The 23130-nt window shown below is 43.7% G+C and overlaps 1 protein-coding gene across 2 annotated transcripts in view; it reads right to left on the bottom strand.

Annotated features, from left to right (window-relative positions):
- The window catches only part of FBXL5 (F-box and leucine rich repeat protein 5), a 30130-nt gene extending 8801 nt beyond the window's left edge, over nucleotides 1–21329 (bottom strand). Inside the window, exons 1-9 of one of the 2 annotated variants that reach the window (XM_079991565.1) lie at nucleotides 21112–21329; nucleotides 15074–15289; nucleotides 13314–13409; nucleotides 10914–11109; nucleotides 9643–9825; nucleotides 7975–8100; nucleotides 5070–5218; nucleotides 4782–4864; nucleotides 1441–2166 (exon numbers count right to left, since the gene is read on the bottom strand). In XM_079991565.1, coding sequence (XP_079847691.1) covers nucleotides 1441–2166; nucleotides 4782–4864; nucleotides 5070–5218; nucleotides 7975–8100; nucleotides 9643–9825; nucleotides 10914–11109; nucleotides 13314–13409; nucleotides 15074–15289; nucleotides 21112–21195 — 1859 coding nt within the window. In that variant the 5' untranslated portion in view covers nucleotides 21196–21329. The remainder of the gene's footprint in view (nucleotides 1–1440; nucleotides 2167–4781; nucleotides 4865–5069; nucleotides 5219–7974; nucleotides 8101–9642; nucleotides 9826–10913; nucleotides 11110–13313; nucleotides 13410–15073; nucleotides 15290–21111) is intronic. The other variant, XM_079991566.1, reaches the window with a different exon arrangement.
- Between the last annotated feature and the right edge of the window lie 1801 nt (nucleotides 21330–23130).

Raw genomic sequence — 23130 nt, 5'->3', positions numbered from 1 at the left:
CGTTCCGCGAGTCTTTTCGTCTTGCAGTTTTTTCGTCTTGCGAAGCACGGCTATTAGCGGATTAGCGGTTTAGCGCTATTAGCGGCTTAGCGGCTATTAGCGGCTTAGAAAAAGGAAAAAAACTCGCAAGAACTCGCAAGACGTTTCGTCTTGCGAAGCAAGCCCATAGGGAAATTCGTCTTGCGAAGCACCTCAAAAGACGGAAAACTCTTTCGTCTAGCGAGTTTTTCGTCTTGCGAGGCATTCGTCTTGCGGGGCACCACTGTAACCTGGCATCAAGAAACTTGATGAGGCTTGAAGTGCATGAGAGTAGACAGCAGTTATTAAGAGACAGGGGTAAGGCAGCGGATGTCTTCCTATGCCAATCTAGAAAGCCTATTCAAGGTAAATGAACCAATGCTCCCTTCTCAAGTTAGCTTTTGCACATACTCTAAGTGGATGTCTCCCATGCTATGTCACATCTAACAGTGAATCCCAGCAGAACAAATGTAGCTGTCTAAACTGGTGGCAAGATGTTCTAGAACAGGGGTAGGCAACCTAAGGCCCGGGGGCCAGATGTGGCCTATTCGCCTTCTAAATCCAGCCTGCGGACGGTCTGGGAATCAGCATGTTTTTACATGAATAGAATGTGTCCTTTTATTTTAAATGCATCTCTGGGTTATTTGTAGGGTACAAGAATTCATTCATATCTTCTTTTTTTTCAAAATATAGTCCAGCCCACCACATGGTCTGAGAGACAGTGGAAAAGGTTGCTGACCCCTGTTCTAGAAAACCCTTCTTTTGAAGACCGCTTGAGTTTATGTGTGTAGTTCTAACTTGTAATGTCTGGTGAATGTTGATGCGCACATCCATCCCAAAGGCTATTTCAATTTCCAAGCCAGAAACTGGTTTCATGTATTCTAGAAGATGGTAGTCATGGGAACTCCAGTGGGAGCACATATCAGCAACATTATAATGCCCAGATCCAGTTGAGATGGAAGAGCAGTTAAAGTCATCCTGAGTTGTAGGGAGAGATTAGCATCCAGTGTTTGGTTGGGAGCTTTCTTCCCAATGACAAACATGTTTTCTTTTATTGTCTTCAGATATACCTAAGGGGGGGGGGGGGCAAGGAGACACCAGAAGGGGGAAAGTGTATGGTTGGGGTTTTTTTTAGAAAATAAAACTCCGCTCCCCACCCCGGATTTTGGAAGAGAAAACTTTATAGAGGATTGTAGTCTAAGAGAAAGAAAAATTCAGAAAAGAGGAATGTGAACTCAAAGGCAGGGAGGAGAGGAATAATCATATCTGCTTTGGGCAAAGCACTTCTCCACCTCCAATCGTCAATGCATTACCACCAGATTCAGTGGCTAAGTAATGATGAGATAACAATATGATTTTGTGTTGTTTGTTTTTTAAATGGCATTAATGGATTTTGGCAGGGGTTTTAAAGAGGCTACATACCTGAGACCGTGGTCTGTTATCTGGTAACATCCTGACAGACTGAGGAACTGAAGAACTCGCGCTGTCTCATGGTCTGATTTTGCACTCCTGAAGTATGCAAAGTCTTTCCCCTCTGACTGTTTACTAGTCCTTGGTGCATGTTTAGATAGTGCAGAGGATCCTGGGAGTGCCTGAATAGTTCTTAAAGCTGTCCCAGCACAACAGAAAGAGTGACCGCAGTAGGTCAAGGCAGTAGGAGCACAGTGCTGCTGCCAGCAAATACTAGTCCTTAGTCCAAAAATGTCTTTGCTGCAGCATGTTGCAGAACAAGTGAAATTTGATGAAGGTTCTACCACACAAACTCCTTCAATATTTCTGTGTTTCCACTCAGCAGCATCTTCAATATCTGCCAGATCTTCCGCATCTAACATCCAGATATAGGCAGAGTTAAAGCTCTCTGATCTGACAGGTGCAATCCAATGGCTTTCATTTCCTTCTCCTTTAATCAAATTTTCATTTGCAATATCATGCAAACTACAATTCATTTTGCTGGCCTGCATGGCAATGTCTTTGTTTTTCCACACAGTTTTTCCATTCCTGTTTTGACAACTTTTCAGAGATCCTGCTTCATTGGGTGACAAAACTCCCAAGGCTCTGGAAATCTTTTTTACAGCCACATCTGTGATTCTCTCACATCCAGAGAGATCAAGATGCCGGAGATTCTGGCAGCAACCAACCCAAGACCAACTGAAACAAATATTTACATATTTGTTAACCAATATTTTGTTAGTGTCCCAACCAGCATATTCAAGCTATTGCAGATAAAGTAGTCATATTCGGATCAATGAATGTTCAACCCTAAATGCATAAAATACTAATAGAAATCAGTTAAGGATTAATAGCAACTATGCCATGCATACCCAACAAACTAGCTTTTCCCTTCTGAAAAGGGCATATAACTCTCCCTTGTAATGTATGACAGGAGTCAGGAAGTACAATTCATAGATTCTACGACATACATTCCCCTACTATTGTCCCTCAACATAGTTCAGGTGACCTTCCAGATGTTGCTGAACCACAACTCCCATGATCATTCCTTGCCATTGGGTATGCTAGCCAAGAGCAATAATATTTAAGTCCAACAATACTTGGAGGGGCAGACGTTGCTTTAAATTATCTGACTGCTGTATTGTAGGACAGGTTCAAAGGGTATGAAAACAAGGTTGCAACTCCTGGCACTGCGTGTTGCCACTGTTGTGTTGACTATCTGGCTGCACTGAGAATGCTCCCTCCAACCCTTCCCCCTCCTTTCATGCACAAGAAAGGAAGATTGTGTCCAGTTCTGGATACCGCAGTTTAAGAGGAAAATTGACGAGTGGGATATGTACAGAGGAGGGTGACCAAGAAGATAAAGGATCTGGAAGCCAAGCCTTAGGTGGAACAGTTGAGGGAGTTGGGAATGTTTAGTCTGGATAAAGAGCCTGAGAGGAGATATGGTAGCCATCTTCAAATATCTCAAGGGCTGTCACATGGAAGAGTTTGCTTTCTCCTACTCTGGAGGATAGGATCCGAACCAATGGCTTCAAGTTACAAGAAAGCAGATTCTGACTCAACATCAGGAAAAACTTTCTGATGTTAAGAGCTGTTTGACAGTGGAATCAACTCCCTCGGGAGATTATGGACTCTCCTTTATTAGAGATTTTAAAGCAGATTGACTGAGCAGACATGGACTTGCAACGCTCTGCACTGTCAATAGTTTGTACAGCTAATAAAGCCTGGAAAAGACAGGTTGGAGTCTTGCCTGTTTGCTCCTGAGCAACCACATCAGCACCTGACACAGATGCTGGATGGTCCTCTGGCCCTGGTGCTTCAAGTTGAGATTCCTGCATGGCTGGGGGTTGGACTAGATGGCCCTCAGGCCATGGTCCCTTCCAATTCTACAATAAGCTTCCATTACTGGTTTGTTGTCTGCTTCCAGCAAAATAGCAAACCACAAACAGGAGCCTCTGATCTCCTCCCCTCATGAAGAGAGACAAAAAAGAAGAGTGTGCATATATCCATGGCTTGTGTCTGTTCATTACCATGCCAAACGATGAGTTAGTGTTGCATTTGAATAGGATCTCTCTCTTTCTAAGACAGACAGGCAGGAAACCCAGCTCAGTCAAAGCTTTGCTACCAACAGAATGTCAGCTGCTGCCTGTGTGTGCATGCTACACTAAACCTTCTTTAAGAATCAAAGCACTGATAGCTAAATGAACCAAATAGTGTGGCCACACAATCATTCTCCATCATTTGCCAGGTCAAATGCAAAGGAAAAGACTGAAGGGGGTACCTCCCTACAGAAACAGAGTGAACAGTCTGCTTTTAGCAAGGAAAAGATGTCCCAGCCTATCACCCATGCCAGAAACACTGGAGGGAAATAACAGGGAAGCCCTATTCTGTTTATATAAGCCTGGTACAGACCTGGACAATGCAGAAAACAAAACATTCCACATTCATGGATCACTATGGTTTAATAAGCATTATTATTAGCTAAGAGTGTCAGACTAGATCCTGGGAGACCAAAGTTCACATCCCCACTCAGCAATGAAGCAGACAGGGTGGCCTTGGGCTGGTCACTATCACTCAGCCTAACCTACTTACAGGCTTATGAGAAGATAAAATGGGGAGAGGAAGACCCATGAGTGCCACCTTCAGCTTCTATCTAATAGCAAACTGCAATTCTTGCAGCACTGGGATTTCTGTTTTAAACCGTTTTGCTGTGTGCAGTTTTAGACTATATGGACAGTTTTTTCTTTTACCTACTCCTCCCATTTGCCAGGATGCAAGATACATTATCTTTCCCACACAGACAGTATAACAAAGCCATCCATCAAAATGAATTTATGCATCTTGTCCTGCTAAAAAGCACATTTGCTTTTATTGTCTCAGTTTCAGCTTTAACACACATATTAGTCTGTGGTTATTATCAGAAGGTTGTAGCATTCTCAGTAGGTGCTCCCACACCTTTCCAGTGCAATGTAAATCCCATATGATTATAGAAAATCAATTATTATTAATAATGTGTTGGATATGCCTAAGTATTGCTGGTCTGTTCTGCAGAAACAATGTGCCGCAGAAGCAAAAGACTTACACTTTATTAGAGACAGGAGCAATGGAATATAGAGTCTTAGACAGAATAATAACCCTTGCCTAACTCTTTTCCCTCATTCTGCAGGTAGCGTATGATATGTAACAACTTCCAAAACTAACATTTCTCCCTGCCAAAAACAGTTCACATAATCAAGGCTCTAGTAATTACTATACTGTTGGTAATTTACCAATGGCAAAGTAAGCAACAGACACCCCAAAGGATTACCAACCTTTCAAATGCAGAATCAGAAATATCAGTTTGAGTGAGATCAAGATGCTCCAAGTTAGGACAGAGTTCTAAGATCTGTCTGACCTAGGTTTAAAAGAAAATGGAGTATCAGTTTAGGGTTGCAATAAAAATTGTGTCAGAGATTATATTGCTGTCTTTATACTGTTAATCCACCTTGAGTACAGAGCAGGCAGAAAAGCAACAAAGAGATTATTTTATTGAAAAGCACCCACTTAAGCACCCTTATTCTTTACAGATTCCCCAGATGTATTCATTATGTATACTGTACCATTTTGTTAGATATGGCTGAGCTGTATGCGAGCACAATTGTTTTCACTGAGGTGCCTACACGTGGGAGAACATTATGAATTAAGCCCTGAAGAAAGTCCTTTTCTTTTTGAATAATGCTGATAGCCAAGGATTCTTCTGAATTTTCTTCTATAAAAGGGATCAAAGGACAAATTTAAGAATAAAAAATGGACATATATACAAAGTATGCAAATATATTAATTTTAAAAACATCTATATATCAAATGCGAATTAGTATAATAAAAGCTGCAGCCTAAGTACTTTAGTCAAAAGGACAAATTTCAGATGCAGAGCATTCTCCCTGCATGTTTTGCCAACCACCACAAGAGGTCAGCCTTCAGAGCAATGAAAGTTACCGTAGTTCTCTACGGTGTCAACAGTCTTAATCTGACACTGAGCAAAAGTAGTTTTCTATCCTGAAGCTAACTTACCATATACAGGTGAAACTCGAAAAATTAGAATATCGTGGAAAAGTTCGTTTATTTCAGTAATTCAACTTAAAAGGTGAAACTAATATATGAGATAAGACTCATGACATGCAAAGCGAAATATGTCATGCCTTTATTTGTTATAATTGTGATGATTATGGCGTACAGCTGATGAAAACGCAAAATTAACAATCTCAGAAAATTAGAATATTAAATGAAATCAGCAAAACAAGGATTGCAAATAGAGCAATATTGGACCTCTGAGAAGTAGAAGCATGCACATGTACTCAGTACTTGGTTTGGGCCCCTTTTGCATCAATTACTGCCTCAATGTGGCATGGCATGGATGCTATCAGCCTGTGGCACTGCTGAGGTATTATGGAAGACCAGGATACTTCAATAGCAGCCTTCAGCTCTTCTGCATTGCTCGGTCTCATGTCTCTCATCTTTCTCTTGGCAATGCCCCATGGATTCTCTATGGGGTTCAGGTCAGGCGAGTTTGCCGGCCAATCAAGCACAGTAATCCCATGGGCACTGAACCAGGTTTTGGTACTTTTGGCAGTGTGGGGAGGTGCCAAGTCCTGCTGGAAAATGAAGTCAGCATCCCCATAAAGCCCGTCTGTGGAAGGAAGCATGGTGCTCCAAAATCTCCGGGGTTGATGGCTGCATTGACCCTGGACTTAATGAAGCACAGTGGACCAACGACAGCTGATGACATGGCTCCCCAAATCAACACAGACTGTGGAAACTTCACACTGGACTTCAAGCATCTGGCATTGTGTGCCTCCCCATTCTTCCTCCAGAATCTGGGTCCTTGGTTTCCAAATGAAATGCAAAAGTTGCTCTCATCAGAAAGGAGGACTTGGGACCACTGAGCAACAGACCAGTTCTTTTTTTTCTTTAGCCCAGGTAAGACGCTTCCAACGTTGTTTCTTGTTCAGCAGCGGCTTGACAAGAGGAATTTGAAGCCCATCTCCAGGATCCGTCTGTGTGTGGTGGCTCTTGATGCGCTAACTCCAGCCTCAGTCCACTCCTTGTGAAAGTCTGAATGGTCTTTTCCTGACAATCCTCTCCAGGCTGCGGTCATCCATGCTGCTTGTGCACCTTTTTCTTCCACACTTTTCCCTTTCACATAACTTTCCATCAATGTGATTCAATACAGTACTTTGGGAACATCCAACTTCTGCAATTACCTTTTGAAGCGTTCCCTCCTTTTGGAGGGTCTCAATGATGGCTTTCTGCACAACTTCCCCATGACTATACTTCCTACTGAACCAGACTGTGAGACCATTTAAAGGCTCAGGAACCCACTGCAGGTGTTATGGATTGAATAGCTACTGCACCTTTTCACAATATTCTAATTTTCTGAGATTGTTAATTTGGGGTTGTTATCAGCTGTACACCATAATCATCACAATTACAACAAATAAAGGCTTGACATATCTCGCTTTGCATGTCATGAGTCTATCTCATATATTAGTTTCATCTTTTAAGTTGAGTTACTGAAATAAATGAACTTTTCCACAATATTCTAATTTTTCAAGTTTCACCTGTACATACAAACCAAGCTTTCCCCAAAACAGCAAGGAAACTATGCCTTAAATTTGACGGGCATGGTAGTTCTAACGAAAGTGTCAAGCACAACTTAACCGACAGAAAAGGCGCAATGACTTTATGAGAAATATGGCAATCAAAATTATATAGATTTACAAGTGTACAAGTATGCTTACTTAACTCTAAACATCAGTCAAAAATACCAGCAGTACTAATAAATATCATCAAAGAATAGCCCCTTCAAATGTCCTGCTGTTGGTGACTTGTTTTTTGGTGACAAGTGTCTACATCCCTCAGACAAACAGACCTATTCCTCTGCAAAAACAAGCCATGATCTCAAGGTATCCTTGCCAAGTATAACACTCTAGATGAGGTTCTCAAGCTTTTTGGGTCCACGGCTCCCTTGACCAACTACACTTTGTGCAGCACCCCTGTGGGGCTCAGGAGCCCCGTTATGTCACCCCTTCCCTGCAGACCTGGCAGCCTCTCGCCCTTTTCCGAACACCCTCCCTTGTGGAGTGTTCCCTTAGCCTCCTCTCCCCTCTTGGGAGTCTTCTGGGCAGCCACAGCTGCCGCCCCTGGTTTCTGAGCTGCCTCCTCCCACTGCCCCTCAGGGACCTGGGAAGCCCCGCCCCTGACCAGTCCCAGAGGCACCATTTGCCTGCGGAGCTTGCAGCCAGGGCTGCTGCAACAGCTGTGCAATCCTTTGGGAGGCAGGGATGCAAGAGGGCATCAGAGGAGAGAGGGAAGAAAAGAGGGACAGAGGCCAGTGTCACCCATGGCACCTGTGACCATCATTCAAAGCACCCCAGGGTTCCATAGCACACTGGTTGGAAACCACTGCTCTAGACCACCCAAGACAAAACTGTAAAGGGAAGATATACAGTTCACCCCTTAACTTACCAGACTCATCTATATCAGCATCTTCATCCCATTCCTGAAAAGCACAGCTTTCATCTTTTCTGTTTTTTACCCATTCTTCATCAGGATCTGTATCAAGATCACCAGGTGGGCCACTGGACCAGTCTCCTAAATAGCCAACAAGAAAGCATTTAATTATGTTACAGCAACCTTTGAATTACCCACACAGATCAGAAAGAAGTAGGCTTTTTAAGAAGTGTCAGCCAGCAGAAAACACAATGGTGTTACAAAGATCATGCATGTTGCTCTCCTTGTCCTTAATCCTTGGAGACTGGGAAAGTAGCACATGTAGAATTTGTATCTCCCCTCTCCTGTTCTGAAAAGGGCCCTCCCTTTTCAGAACATACCAGCGGTTCAGTGCTCGGATGTCGTTCCCGTAATCAGACGTTTATTGCTACAGCTTAGTCATCGAGGTGTCAAAATCAGTTGTAAGAGAATTGCACTGAATTAACAAGTGGAATAAGGAAAATTAAAATTAAAAATCCTTAATTTTTCTTTAATTTTAATCACAAGTGGACTCTTTATTACTGCAATTGCAGTTGTTCAAAATAAAATCTAGTCGTACCTTGGTTTTAGAATAGCTTAGTTTCCAAATGTTTTGGCTCCTGAACTCTGCAAACCCGAAGTGACTTTTCTGGTTTGTGAACGTTCTTTGGGAAGACGAACGTCCGACGGGGCTTCCAATTGACTGCAGGAGCTTCCTGCAGCCAATCAGAAGACACTCTTTGGTTTCCAAACGTTTTGGAAGTTGAACGGACTTCCGGAATGGATTCCGTTCGACTTCCAAGGTACGACTAAATTTTGGAAAGAGAAGAAATGAGCACTGAAACACTTATTTTAATCTCCTTACTGCACTCTTTACTGCATTTGCAATTGTTTATGATAAAACCTATTTGAGAAGGAAACTACTTTTGCCATTTTTATAGACGTTTATTGTTTGTTTACAGATAGTTGCCTTGGTGATATTATCTTGTAATATAGGTAAAGGTAAAGGTACCGCTGACCATTAGGTCCAGTCGTGGACGACTCTGGGGTTGCACGCTCATCTCGTTCTATAGGCCGAGGGAGCCGGCGTTTGTCTGCAGACAGCTTCCAGGTCATGACTAAGCCGCTTCTGGTAAACCAGAGCAGTGCACAGAAACGCCGTTAACCTTCCCACCAGAGCGGTACCTATTCATCTACTTGCATTTGACGTGCTTTCGAACTGCTAGGTGGGCAGGAATCTTGTAATATAGGTGTGGCTAATCAGGTGCCCTCCAGATATAGTATGACTACAGCACCCATCATCCCTGAAAGTTGAATCCAACAATTTCTGCTGGAGGGCCACAGGTTAGCCACCCTAAATGTGTTAGATACAAGATAAATAATTCTAAGCCCAGTCTTAACTTGGTGATTTAAAATAACTCAGACTGAACATAATTAATTAATTCTGTCTGTCTTGTATGTAGTATATCAGCAGTAACAGGTCAATGCAGGGCTATTCACAAGTGTACGCTAGCCAAATAATATAGATATGCCATAAAAAGAGTAATTTACGTTTACAGTGCTTGATCTCAGAAATTATATACCTTCTTCCTTAATGGCTTTTCTTTTACACATAAATGGATGGTAATCTAAGCTTCTGAAGAGCTGGGAATTTCAGCCACTTACCTCTGGCCCAGTGCACGGGGTAAAGATGTTTCCAAAGAGATCCAGTTTTAGCCAACTGAGACCATTTGCTATTTACTTGACTGCATCGACACAACTCCTGAGGGCTAAGGTAACTAAAAATAGTCAGCACAACCTCAGAAGGAAGATCAACAATATTGGTGGTTTGCCCTTTTTCTTCGGTTTCTGAAATATATGGGAATACATTCAGTATTTTGGCAGTGGCTTGAAGAGTATTATTCTGTTTAGAATGCAACAATAAAAAAATCATCACTGAAGCTGTGGCAGAAAAGCAAAGCTGACAGCATGTATAAATGGGGAGAGGGGGCAGAGCCCATCAACTTTTACATCTCTCCCTCAGAGGCATAGCACTGAGTGTTGACATCCTTTCCCAAAAGAATAACAAACATAAATACCCCAAACTCAACTGCTACTAAATTGCATGAACATTAAGCAATTAAACAAGTATAACTAGTGAAAAACCAACAAAGATAAGCACACTCAGCTGTCCTGGATTGAAGCCTAAATGTTATTTCCCAAGCTCTCTGGTGTCAATTCAGCGATCACTTTTTAAAGTCTTGATTTCTTCGTTGCCATTTATCTAATGGGCTTTCATATTAGCCACTTCATCCAAAAACAAAGCAGCATGCAGGACAAAATCATTGTGTTTTTATTTATTTTTATTATTTTCTTAAATTTATATACAGCCCTATACCTGCAGGTCTCAGGGCGGTTCACAGGATAAGATCAGAATATTAAACCACCATAGACATAATTCAAAATAAAAACATAACCAACCCATTTTAGAATATTTCCCAACCTTTTCTTACCATCCTGCAGGTGTCCCTTATTAATCTCTATACCACAAAGTAAAAGATGTACTTGGAAATAAATGCTGCTATTTTCAAGAAAGCTCATCAAAGCACTGCTGCTACTTGTTTTGGCAACCCAGATATTTTCCTGCAGGACTCTACTCTGCAGCATTATTATTTATTATTATTATTCGGCACTACCTTCAATCAGAAAACGAAAGCTAGTCTGGGGTGAAAATGCTCAGTCTAGGATACGAAAAATGTTTCAGTGAGTAAGACTGACCAGACCTGAGTTGAGTATAACAGAGACAAGATCACTAAAGAGACCGAAAGTAACTGCAACCTACATCAAAAGCTCTACAAGTTGCAAGAACATAATTTTAAGTGCCATGGAGTTATGTGACATTATTTTCTAGAAAACCAGCTGAGAAATTCGGAAGATTGCTACAAATAAAAGGTTACCTTCACCTTGATCTGCTTTTTCATCCACAGAATATTTAAAAGCTTTCTGCAGTTCCTCGGCTTGATTCCAGAGACTAATACCTTTACGTATTTCTGCTGCAGCTTCCTTCTGGGAGCAGTGTTGCGCAATTACTTTCTTTTTTATGTCCTTCAATTCCTCATAAGTAAAATATTCCATCAACATTGGCTGGAAAACCTAAGATACACAACAAACGTCACTTTTTGAATAACCCAATTGTTCCAACTTGCTCTTGTTTTGGAAATACTACATTTAACTTTCTCAGTCCAAGATCATCAAATACATATGATACACATACAAGGATGAGAAACAACACACACATAGGATTAGCTGCAGTAGGGCTGGGCGATATCTGGTTTTTAACATGAAATATCACCAGCGAACCATTGCAATATAGCAATATATCACAATGTCTGAAAGAAGGATGGGTGAGACTGGACTGAGGAGGGAGGGAGCAAACAGGAAGCACGACCAGGAGAAAGGAGGCAGCCCGCTTGCCCCAGCGAAGGTGTAGGCAGGCAGGTGCCCAGGTTCTTGGGCGCCCTCTGCCAATTTCGACAACTGGACTACAGAGGGAGCGAGCGAGCACTGGGCGCCCAGGGGTGAAATATGCTTTGCTGGTAGCAGCTAGGGAGCAAATGGAGATGTGCAATATATTGCTAGCTCAAAAATTCTGAAGCCATTATCACAATCTGAACTTCCAACCAGTTTCAGACGATGTATTGATATATCACCAAGCTCTGCAGGTTCTTTTGCAGATTAGAACCTGGACAGACAATAACTCATAAAAATTGAGACATATAATCATAGAATTGTAGAGTTGGAAGGCACCCAAGGGTCATTTGGTCCAACCCCCTACAATGTGTGAAGGCCCTGCCACAGGTCACTGCTAACTCGGCAACCCCCAGTGGGGACACCACCAACAGAGCCTCCCCTGCTGGTTGTATGGCCTGGGGAAGGTGCTCTTTTAGGTAATTGGGTTCCAAGCCATTTAGGGCACTGTATGCTCAAACTGGGAGTAAAAGCTGGACCATAAATAAGGCTGATCACCGAAGAATTGGTGCTTTTGAATTATGGCGCTGGAGGAGACTCTTGAGAGCCCCATGGACTGCAAGAAGATCAAACCTCTCCATTCTTAAGGAAATCAGCCCTGAGTGCTCACTGGAAGGACAGATCATGAAGCTGAGGCTCCAATACTTTGGCCACCTCATGAGAAGAGAAGACTCCCTGGAAAAGACCCTGATGTTGGGAAAGATGGAGGGCACAAGGAGAAGGGGACGACAGAGGATGAGACGGTTGGATAGTGTTCTCGAAGCTACCAGCATGAGTTTGACCAAACTGCGGGAGGCAGTGGAAGACAGAAGTGCCTGGCGTGCTCCGGTCCATGGGGTCACAAAGAGTCGGACACGACTAAACAACAACAAATGCTCAAACTATTCTTGAACTGGGTCTGGCGGCTCAATGACAGTCGTGTAGTGATCCAGGTACTGGTCACATTGGGCTGTCATACTTACCAATCTAACAACTGCATTCTGCACTAGTTGCGGTCTCCAAGGGCAGCTATACATAGAGCACATAACAGTAGCCCAGGTGTGAGGTCACCAGAGCACAGACAACTGAGGCCAGGCAGGCTATCCTGATTCAGGAAAAGCTGATGAAGAAGCCTAGGCTGGGCATAAGAACTCCCAGCCATGGAAGCCATTTGAGACTCCAGTGACAACTTGGAACCCAAGAGTACTACCAGACTATGAACCTGTTCATTCATTGGGGTATAACCCTACTGAAAACAGGTTGTACATCCAATTCCTAGACCCGGGAACTACTGGCCCACAACACCTCCATCTTATCAGAATTCCGCCTTAGTTTATTAGTCCCTCTTTATCCCATCACGGCTTCCAGACACTGGTCCACCTTCACAGCCTTTCCCGAAAAAAAGTGACAGAATGGAGAGATAGAGCTGTGTGTCCTCAACATACTGATGGCACTGTGCTCCAAATATCCTTGCAGAAAATGGAAATGAAGAGAAGTAGACATGAGCTTGCCATTTTTGGCAGCAGACCAGTTTTGTCTTTTGAGGACACTCAAATCTAAGACTAAAGGCTCTTGACTACTACAGTCAGAATCGAAAGAGTTACTTAGGATAATACAATGAGGTTCCCCCCTTTTTTTATTTGCTTTGAATAGCAAAATCTGCATACCACCAACTGCTCTTAAAGCTTCAAACATTTGCCACAAAGTAAATATGCCTCTTGTTCAAAAAGCACATCTAAAGCCTGCTTGGACACATGGCATTCTGAAGCTTAATTAACCATCCAATTCCAATCCATTCACTGGGTACAGTCGAACGTAATGGCCAGAAACCATTTCCTAGTACAGCTCACCTCCTCCTCTTCTTTCATGTGAGGAAGAAAATCCCTGGTAAAAGCTTCAAGCCTCTCCTTTAGCTGTTTCGCATAGTTTAGTTGTTCATATTCATTCTGAGAATGATAAAAAATACCATTACTAAGCATTTGTGCCATTTGAACACTTACGATCAATTGTTAGAAATTGTTAAGTTCTAAAATCCTTAAAATTAAATATGAAGCAATATTGAAATACCAATTGGTTTGTGTCAATTTCCACAGTAAGTTCAAGCCCTCAAAAACAACACACCTCTTCATTAGATGTCTTAAGTACCCAGATACCCAGAGACCAACTTATATAAAATATGTTAGCATTTCATTTCTAAAATGCTATTATTTTAGTGCAAATGTAAACACTTGTTGTCAGGATGTCTAATTACAGTAAGGTAGATTTTGAAATAATTCCCCAGATGATGCTTCAGATTAATTTTAAAGAACTTGTAGGTGACCAGATTTTGTGAGTATTTCATTATATCATTTAAGTACTTAACAGGCATTGAAAACTAGCAGTGGTACCAGTAGAATTCAACAAATGAAAAGATTAAAAGGATTACCGTCTGACATGTCACAAGCATGGAAAAGTAACTACATATGCCACTTTGTAAAGATAACATACAGTGAGTCAGAAGCCTATAGACTCATGGGTCTCTCTGATATACCTATACAATTAAAGGGGTCAGAAACTGGCAGTCCAGGGGCCAGATGCAGCCCCTCCATTCAGTCTGCAGAACCCCCTTCTCCTCCCAGACAAGTTTCAGGTTTTTTTTAAAAAAAAACCTTGGTTGGCTTTTCAAGTCTAATTTTGGGAGGAAGAATCAGGCAGGGATTGCATCTGGGGAGGGAAGTGCTTACCCTCTTTGTGCTGTGAATCCCTCATGCCAGAATAAGGGGAAAAAGCCTTCTACTTGGGGGAAAGCTTGGGGGGGAAGCTTTCTACTGGTGCTAATGGAGGGCTGTTTTCAATGCTAACTGCCACTTGGGAAAATAGGCTATCTTTAAAGAAAGTACAGCTAGCAAAGGAAGGCTTAAACTTCCCCTTCCTAACTAATACCTATGAAGATCACACACACACCACCATGCAGCTATTTTTCCACCCTAGTGTGGTGGAGGGAAGAAAGAATAAGAATCTGCATACATACATGTGTGAGGAGTGTGCTATATGTGCATTCTGGTGGTGCAGAGGAGAAAGAGCATGGTGTGCCCATGGAAACTTTAATCACATACTCCAGAATTAGCCTCTCCTGCCAATGGCATATGACCCCCAAGAGGGGTGGTCAAGATGGAACATAGCCCCCCAACTGAAAGATTCCCCACCCATCAAATCTTAAAGCTATGATGTTCTTATTCATCCACATCCCATGTGACACCTGTTTTATAAGGTGTGTTATTCAGGCATGTCATACTGCCAGAAGTGTCAGCTGCTGACATCGCCCAAACTGCTCTCAACAAAAAGCAGCTGCTTGCTAGGAAGTAAACCATATTTTTGGAGACCTTCCCTTCTACCTGGAGGAGTCAAGGATGCACAAGAAAGTTATGACTAAGCTGGAAATTCTAAAGCACACTTGCAAGAAATAAGCCTCACTACGTGTAGCATGGCTTCTTTCTAAGCAAGCATATATACAACCAGCCTTGTGGCACCAGAACTATGCCGAGACTGCACAAATTCACACATGATCTCAGAAATGTGATTTTGCATTGCTCCACCCAGAAACCAAACACTCTTCTTTCTGAAAGCTCACCTTCACATTCTTCAACCCTTTCTCAAAGAGGCTAAGCATTTCTGAGAGTTTATTGTCTGAGTGTACATTATACACAGTCCGGCTGCGTTGCTGAAGTAATCCAATTATGTATTCATTTTCAATTTGTTCATGCATTTTGAATTCCTTAAAAGTAGCATATAGGGATTGGAGGAGAGCCCGGAAGTCATTGTTGTTGGAGAAGTTGGTCTTAGAAAGCTGATGGGAAGAAACAAAAAATGATCAGTTTTTTTCTGGGCTAATACTCAGTAAATCATGTTATCCTCTAAAAAGGTATTTGACCCCATCCCACTTTCCTGGTCAAATGTGTTTCCCCTCCCCACCACAGGTGTTTCTAACTCTGATTAAGAACAAAACAAAACCTGCCTGACAACACATTATTACTACAGCTAAAAAGTCCTGGAAAGTTATTTTAACATATGGCAAATATAGCAAAACCTCTGTTTTAACTTCAGTAGTAAATGTAAAGGGCTTTCTCGGTAGTGGCACCCGCCCTGTGGAACGCCCTCCCACCAGATGTCAAAGAGAAAAACAACTGCCAGACTTTTAGAAGACATCTGAAGGCAGTCTTGTTTAGGCAAGCTTTTAATGTTTAACAGACTATTGTATTTTAATATTTTGTTGGAAGCCGCCCAGAGTGGCTGGGGAAACCCAGCCAGATCGGCGGGGTATAAATATTATTGTTGTTGTTGTTGTTGTAATTATAGAAAAAAAGGTTTTGCTCATAAATCTGGTAAGAGCACAAGCTTTTAAAGTGCTTTTAGGGTTGTGCTGTCGTTCAGTGCTGAGGTTCAGAGACTTTTCATACATACACACACACTGCTCCCACTAGGCTGAAGGAACCATCAGTGACCCTCAGCTATGGACTGCAAATTCATTTTGTCACAGACACTCTCCACAACAGATGAAGTGTCTTTGGATATCCAGTCTCTGGCATCCTTTGATTCTCAACAGAGGTCATCCCACAATACAAGGACAGAATACTGGAACAGACGAGGCTGGATGCTTCATCCCTCTCTAGGCATCGCCACACATCCAGGACAGACTCAATCATTAGCTTAGGAAAGATACCACATTCAGCTCACTCTCTAAGATGTGCCAGTGAGGCTATAATGTTAGCACCAATGAAGGCAGAAAATGAAATGTCTTGAAAAAGAAGTTCAAGGAATTCAGTTCCTACACTCAGGAGTATAGCCCAGGATGATGCTCTTTTACAATAAGTTGGCAACCATCCTTCTACACTAGAAATATGTGACTATGGTCTATTCTGAGGTATCAGTGTTCCCAACCAGAGTCAAAGGACAAGCCCCAGAACAACCACAGATGCAACATCCAGGCAAACCTCATCACCCAGACCAGGAACATCTGGCCAGACAACAAAGACTTCTTCCCGCCTTGAGACCCCCAAAGTAGGGATCAATGCCAATTCTGCCACTAGTATCCAGCACTCTTGTTTCTCAAATGGCACCCACACTGGGTGAGGGAGAAAAAGAAGAGAGAGAAATCCTTTTGCAAATTGCAAACAACACAATTAAGGTCAAAGGTTTATTTCAGAGATTATGTAGCATGTTCTGACATAACTGTGTAAGCCCCGCAAAGACACTAATTAAAGACCAAGAATTTCAAAGGATCTCCTCCTCCACTCTTCTTTCCACTCCCATATTCCATCAAATGACTCAAAGGAAAACAAAGGAAAATATCAACCCACACTGATAGTGACCTTAGTACTCATGCCAAACTTCTGAGCATCGGAATTTCCCCAGCGGACTCCTTAAAGATGAACCCACGCTCAGCCAAAAGCCTTATCGAGCAAAGATTAGCAGACATTGAAAATCAACACAACCTCTCCAGGGGTGGGGGTGTCTGCTCCCCCAGGTATCACGGAATAACCCCAGCACTTGGCCTTCCATCATACATGTCATCTCTTTCATCTGTACCACACCGACTTGCATTTATTCGTGCAAGGTTCAATGTTTTCCCATCGAACCTGCTGAGCCACAGATTTTCCAAGGGTTTGGTGTCTCCGCTATGCGAGTATGACGGGAAAACAGTTGAATCTCTTCCACATATAATGTTCAACTGTCCCTTACATAGCATAGCCAGGACTAAATTCCTGGGTCCTGCTTTATTGCGCTTGGTTGGCAGGCCCGTTGAGTCACATGCCGCACTGCTTTTGCAGGACACAGACCCTTCTATAACTCTGCAGGTGGCGAGATTCCTGAATGCGGTTACTTCACACACAAAAACCACCAAAAAACAACAACAACAACAACAAAAATTAATCGGACAGTTATGATGAGAGTGCATGACAGATCTCGCCTCCAGTTTTCCTTTCTGTGAACCGTCCTTTCTGTGAACCGTCCCTTGGATCTTTCCGGGCCCCAAGCTGTTATTTGTCACTCCTCAATGACCCACCCTTGCATCGTGGTGTTCCCCTTCTGTTGTTAGATGTATTGGTTTTTTATGCTTCTGTGCTTTTATGTTTGTACATATTTTATGGGCTAATAGCCGTAATAATAATAAAGAAAGACCTTAGTACTCACTGGCAGCAACAAACAACATAACTTAAGAGGATAGTGCAGGGGCAAGGTGGTGATTTAAAACACCAAGGGGGGGGGGAGGCAAATTTAAACCACTAATTTAGATCAAGTTTCCCACAGACACTTTTCATAAAATACCAAAATAATAGTGTAAATATGACCAGTACACCATGTTAACTTCTAACTACAGTATCATAATATTTTGACAGTGACGCCTGTCTACAAACAAAAACAAAATGAAATACCCATGGCTGAAGAAAATGTTTCTACTAGAAGCTTCTGGATCAGGAAGTTCTACCTAAAACGCAGAGGCTGAGTCACAGTCCCTTCAGAGAAAATGTCTGTACTTAGCCTGAGAAAAGCTGATCTATGGAACTTCTTGCCACAAGGAAATGTAACAAAAAAAGCAAATTCAAAAGTTGGATTAAATATCAGTGGGAAATGATGTCCATAACTGTATGTTGATTTTGTTAAACCTCGCTTCCATCTGCCACCATTTGCCCTGCACCACCATCTTGTTGGGCCTCAATATTTTTCAGTCATCTCAAGTGGGCTCTGGGGGTTGGGAGCTGTACTATAGCAACACACACTACAGTGGTGCCCCGCAAGACGAACGCCTCGCAAGACGGAAAACCCGCTAGACGAAAGGGTTTTCCGTTTTGGAGGCGCTTCGCTAAACAAATTTCTCTATGGGGTTGCTTCGCAAGATGAAAAAATCTTGCGAGTTCCCGCGGGTTTTTTTCGCTTCCCCCCTCCCTTTCCTAAGCCGCTAAGCCGCTTATCAGCTGTTCCGCTGATAAGCCGCCTCTCAGCTGATCGCTAAAAGCCGCTAGACCGCTAATAGCACTAATCCGCTAAGCTGTCAATGGGCTTGCTTCGCAAGACGAAAAAACCGCTAGACGAAGAGAATCGCGGAACGGATTAATTTCGTCTTGCGAGGCACCACTGTACATGTGATCATATTCAGTAAATTCTGTGTATTTGACATGCATATGGCCAAGTAAAATGGCCCCTCACCTGAAAAAAATAAATTAAACTGCAAATAAAGTTTACCCTGAGCTGCTCTTTTCTACAAAGGCTTTCCTGTAGTAGAGCAGGGGCAGGGTGTGGGGAGGTAGATCAGGATATACCTGTACATGTGGGAGTGACCTGAAATAGATCAAGTCTTTCTTACTCCCAGATAATTAACAATGGCAACAAATATGCTACTGACATGAAGAAGGGTGGAGAAGAGACGTACACAGAAATGGATATTTGTGTATTGGAAGGTGTGTGAGTTCAATTCAGTTCTGGTTCAAAAAAACCGCTCATGGACTGAGATTTAATTCTAAGTACCTGTATTTTGTACCTCTCTCCACTTACTAGGCCTCAGGAATCTAGTGAAAAACTAAGTCTTGCAAGCCTGGAATGTGCCCTGCCCTACAGTTTGATAGTACCCACCTGAAACCTACAGTTTATATTGTTTTAAGTTATTCTTTACTGGCAACTTGAAATAAAGGCACATGAACACACTCAATAATCAAAATCTGCATTGCTATGTGGAAAAAACTGCCAACAAAAATTGTATAGTCATACCTCAGGTTGATTGTGCTTCGGGTTGAGCGCGTTCGAGTTGCGCTCCATGGCAACCCAGAAGTAACAGAGTGTGTTACTTCCAGGTTTGGCCGCTTGCACGTGCGCAGACGGTCAAAATGACGTCACGCGCATGAGCAAAAGCGGCGAAAAGCGACGCATGCGTGCGCAGATGGGCCGTCGCTAGTTACGTTTGCTTCTGGATGCGAACGGGGCTCTGGAACAGATCCCGTTCATATCCAGAGGTACCACTGTAGTTGCAAATTACTTTTGAGGGAAGAGGGGTGTGCAGCTGCCAGGTACAGTGGTGCCTTGCAAGACAAAAAGAATCCATTCCGCGATTCTCTTCGTCTAGCGGTTTTTTCGTCTTGCGAAGCAAGCCCATTGACGGCTTAGCGGCTTAGCGGATAAGCAGATAAGCGGCTTAGAAAAAGGGGGGGAGGGGAAAAAAGTCGGAAAAACTCGCAAGACATTTTCGTCTTGCGAAGCAAGCCCATAGGAAATTTGTTTTGTGAAGCACCTCCAAAACGGAAAACCCTTTCGTCTAGCGGGTTTTTCGTCTTGTGAGGCATTCGTCTTGCAGGGCACCACTGTAAATCAGTTATGCTCCCCATTCACAGTGTGTGACTGCCTATTTTACAGACCACCTTGTGCTAGACCACCTTGCTTCAACCTTGAGCCTTTAAAGCTTGTTGGGATTACAACTCCCATAACCTCTGATCACTGGCTAAACTGACTGGGTCAAGCCAAACATGCCATCAGGAAGCTGTAATAACCAAAAGACATTGAGCAATACATTATCTTGGGCCCCTGCGATCTCTGCATTTCCTTGCTCTCCTTTACTCGTTAAGCTGCCAACTTAAAAAGCAAAGACACCTGCTTCAAGGAATGTGCACTCTAAAATGATACAGGGAGAGAAAAATCTGCCTTTAAGTTGCGCCTGCTGACACACCAATTCTGCATTGCAAATGTGACATGAAGGCTGGAAACATTAACCTCATGTGGGAATCCTTGCTCATCCACAGCAGTGACTGGAGGAGGAAGGACTGCTGGGAGAAGCACAGAGAAAATAAATGCCAATGTCTCTACAGTCACAGCAGGCACTGTAACTCTAGGAGAGTTCAACCCTGGAGGTGCACAGAGGGATGCCAACCATCTATGTTTTTTGACATTTGGATTTCTGAACGAGCTTTTCTTTGTCTATATTCGACACGCATGGCTCATGTCATCAAAAGTCCAATAACGTCTTCTACAGAGTTTCTGCCTTCATGTAGCAGCACAGCTGGGAATCGCAGTGGGGGAGGGAAAGTCGGCACCTAAGGCACTTAGGCCGCGCTTCGTTCGGGGTGGGGGTGGGGGGCTGCCTTTGGAAAAGATTCTTAAGCCCGGGACACACGTGCGTTCGTGCGTGCACACGTGCGGCGAGAAGGCCGCACCCGAGATACAAAACCCCACCAGCAGCGGAGAAGCCGCGTCACGTCTCCGCTAAGGCGGGGAAGGAAGCGCAGCCGGCGACAGAGCCCTGCGAGGGAAAGGGGTTCGCAACCAAGCGCCCAGAAACCGGGGAAGGAAGAGGGGAAACCTGCAAGCGGAGGAAGGCGGCGCGGGCGGGGGGGGGAACGAGTGTGCGGACGACGGTGGCCGAGAGGAGTCACGGCGCGCGCCAGGCGGTGGCAGCTGCGCATGCGCCCCTCTCTCCTCCGGCTCCCCCGAGGGTGCGCGCGCATCCCCTCTCACGCAGCAAACGAACGCCGGCCGAGCGAGGCCTGAGGGGGGGGGCCGAGGGGCGTGTCCCGGCGCCTCACGTCACGAGGGTCGCGCGACCACCTCGCCGCCGCCGCCCCCCCCTCACGGCTATGCCCCGCGCGCGGTCGCCCCCTCAGAAACCTCCCCCTCCCCCCCTCCTACCTTGTCACAATAAAGCCCGACGAGCTGCTTCATCCGCCAGTGCGGGGCCGTGAAAACATCCACCTCCTCAGGGAAGGGAGCCATCTTCTCTCCCCCATATATATAGAGAGAGAGACAGAGAGAGGCCAGGCGCTCTCGCTCGGCAGCCGCGGCCGGAGACGCTGCCCCTTCTGCGCGTGCGCCCCGCTTCCACCCGCCGAGTCACGTGCGCGAAGGACAAACCCGAGAGCTGCGGAGGGTAGAGGAGACGCGCGGACTGGATAGGTCGCTTCCGGGTGTGTCATGGAGGAGCCTTCTCTCCCCCCCCCCCCCGCCGCCCCTTCGTTTGTTTCAATGTCTCCCAGGGCAGAAGTGGGAAGAAATCAATCCAGGGATCTACATCCACACCCCAGTTAACAGAGAAGTTCCAGCTCTTCCGAGATCAGTTTTCATTTTGTGGTCAAACATTTAAGTTTGGGGTTTCTTTTTTAATATATCATTTTTATTCAATTTTCTGTTTTACAATTTAGAATATTCATTTAAACATCCTTAAGATATCATGGCTCATTTTGCATATCATAAATCCCTGCATATTTTATATAAACTATACCATTCAGTATTCCATTATTACCTCCATCAAAACTTATTTACACTGTTGAATTTATCTTAATGCTGCCAACATTTCCAGGTGTACATGATTCCCCCCATATAGTCCAACATTTTCCAGTCCTCTTTAAACGTATTTTCTTCCTGTTCCCTTATTCTATGTGTTAAGTCTGCAAGCTGTGCATATTCCATCAGCTTAAGTTGCCATTCTTCTTTCCTTGGGATCTCGCTCATTTTCCATTTGGGGGCTTAAGTTTTTCGTCCCTAAATATACTTTTTGAAAGATGGCCCTCCGCAAATTCCACCCGCTGTGTAGCTATTGTTTTATTTTTATCTATTAAATTTACATACCACCCCTTCATCGGAAGATCACAAAGCAGTTTATGATATAAAAACACGGAATACATAACATAGCAACAAAGTTATCCTCATAGATCACAACATAGTACTGCAAAGTACTCTAGAAGGTGGGAGGTCAGAGCAAGGCTGAAATAATAGTGTCTGCAGGGGGTGGCAAACCTATTGCACCCCCACCTCCAGTGGTCACTCACAAGCAGGAAGGACAGCGGCAATCCAGCAACAGCTGGTGGGTCACAGGTTCCCCCAACCCCGCTCTTCAGAACCCCACCAAATGTGGAGAGACACTCCACTCCTCTGTCGTCTTATATGGGGAGAACCAGCTTTTATCCAAACTACTGATTCCTCCAACCGCTGCCATCACTTACCTGTACTATACCAAGGCCTTAACGATAAAGCCAGTAGCTTTGGGGAGTTTTAGAAATGGTGCCAAACCAGCTTTTCACACATCCATAATTAAACTTTAAATTAAACTATATAATCCTACTTTGCTATGAAATCTAAAGGCGAATGATTCAAATCTGCTGGACACCACTGTGTGATACGAGGTTCCAGGAGCTTACCCAGGGTTTGTGTTTCCTTTGGAAGGTGTTGTAAACAAAAATTGCCCTTTTCCCTTATGGGGTATCCAAGAGCCCATATAGAGTCCTTACATAGGTTCCCTATTGGTGGGAGAGAATAACAGAGGCCAACCAGAGAATATTGAAAAGCAAAGCAGCCTGTAGGCTTGATCTTTATTGATCTGATGCAACAGGGTGCTCCCCTCACACGCAGGAAAGGAGGAGGACCCAGAAAAATGGTGTGCAAGGCCTTATAAAGACTTTTGAAATTGCCCCCCTGTAGATCAAGATCACCCCCAGAAACATCATACATACATCACAGAAGGGGTGTAACCTAAGACCACCCCTCAGATACATCATACCTACATCACAGAAAAGGCGGTCTAAACAGAAATTTGAATATTGTTTTTCTCCTGTTGTTGTTTATCTCTTGTCTGGCAGGTTACTTGATTGGATTGCCTGTGGAGCCCGGCCAGTCTTTTGTAGTGATAAATACTTAGTTACTGGGCCAGGTCTC

Source organism: Podarcis cretensis, assembly GCF_951804945.1.
Source record: "Podarcis cretensis genome assembly, chromosome: 9".
Classification (NCBI taxonomy): Eukaryota; Metazoa; Chordata; class Lepidosauria; order Squamata; family Lacertidae; genus Podarcis; species Podarcis cretensis.
The sequence above is the reverse complement of the archived record's forward strand: the minus strand, read 5'-3'. Positions and strand labels throughout refer to the sequence as shown.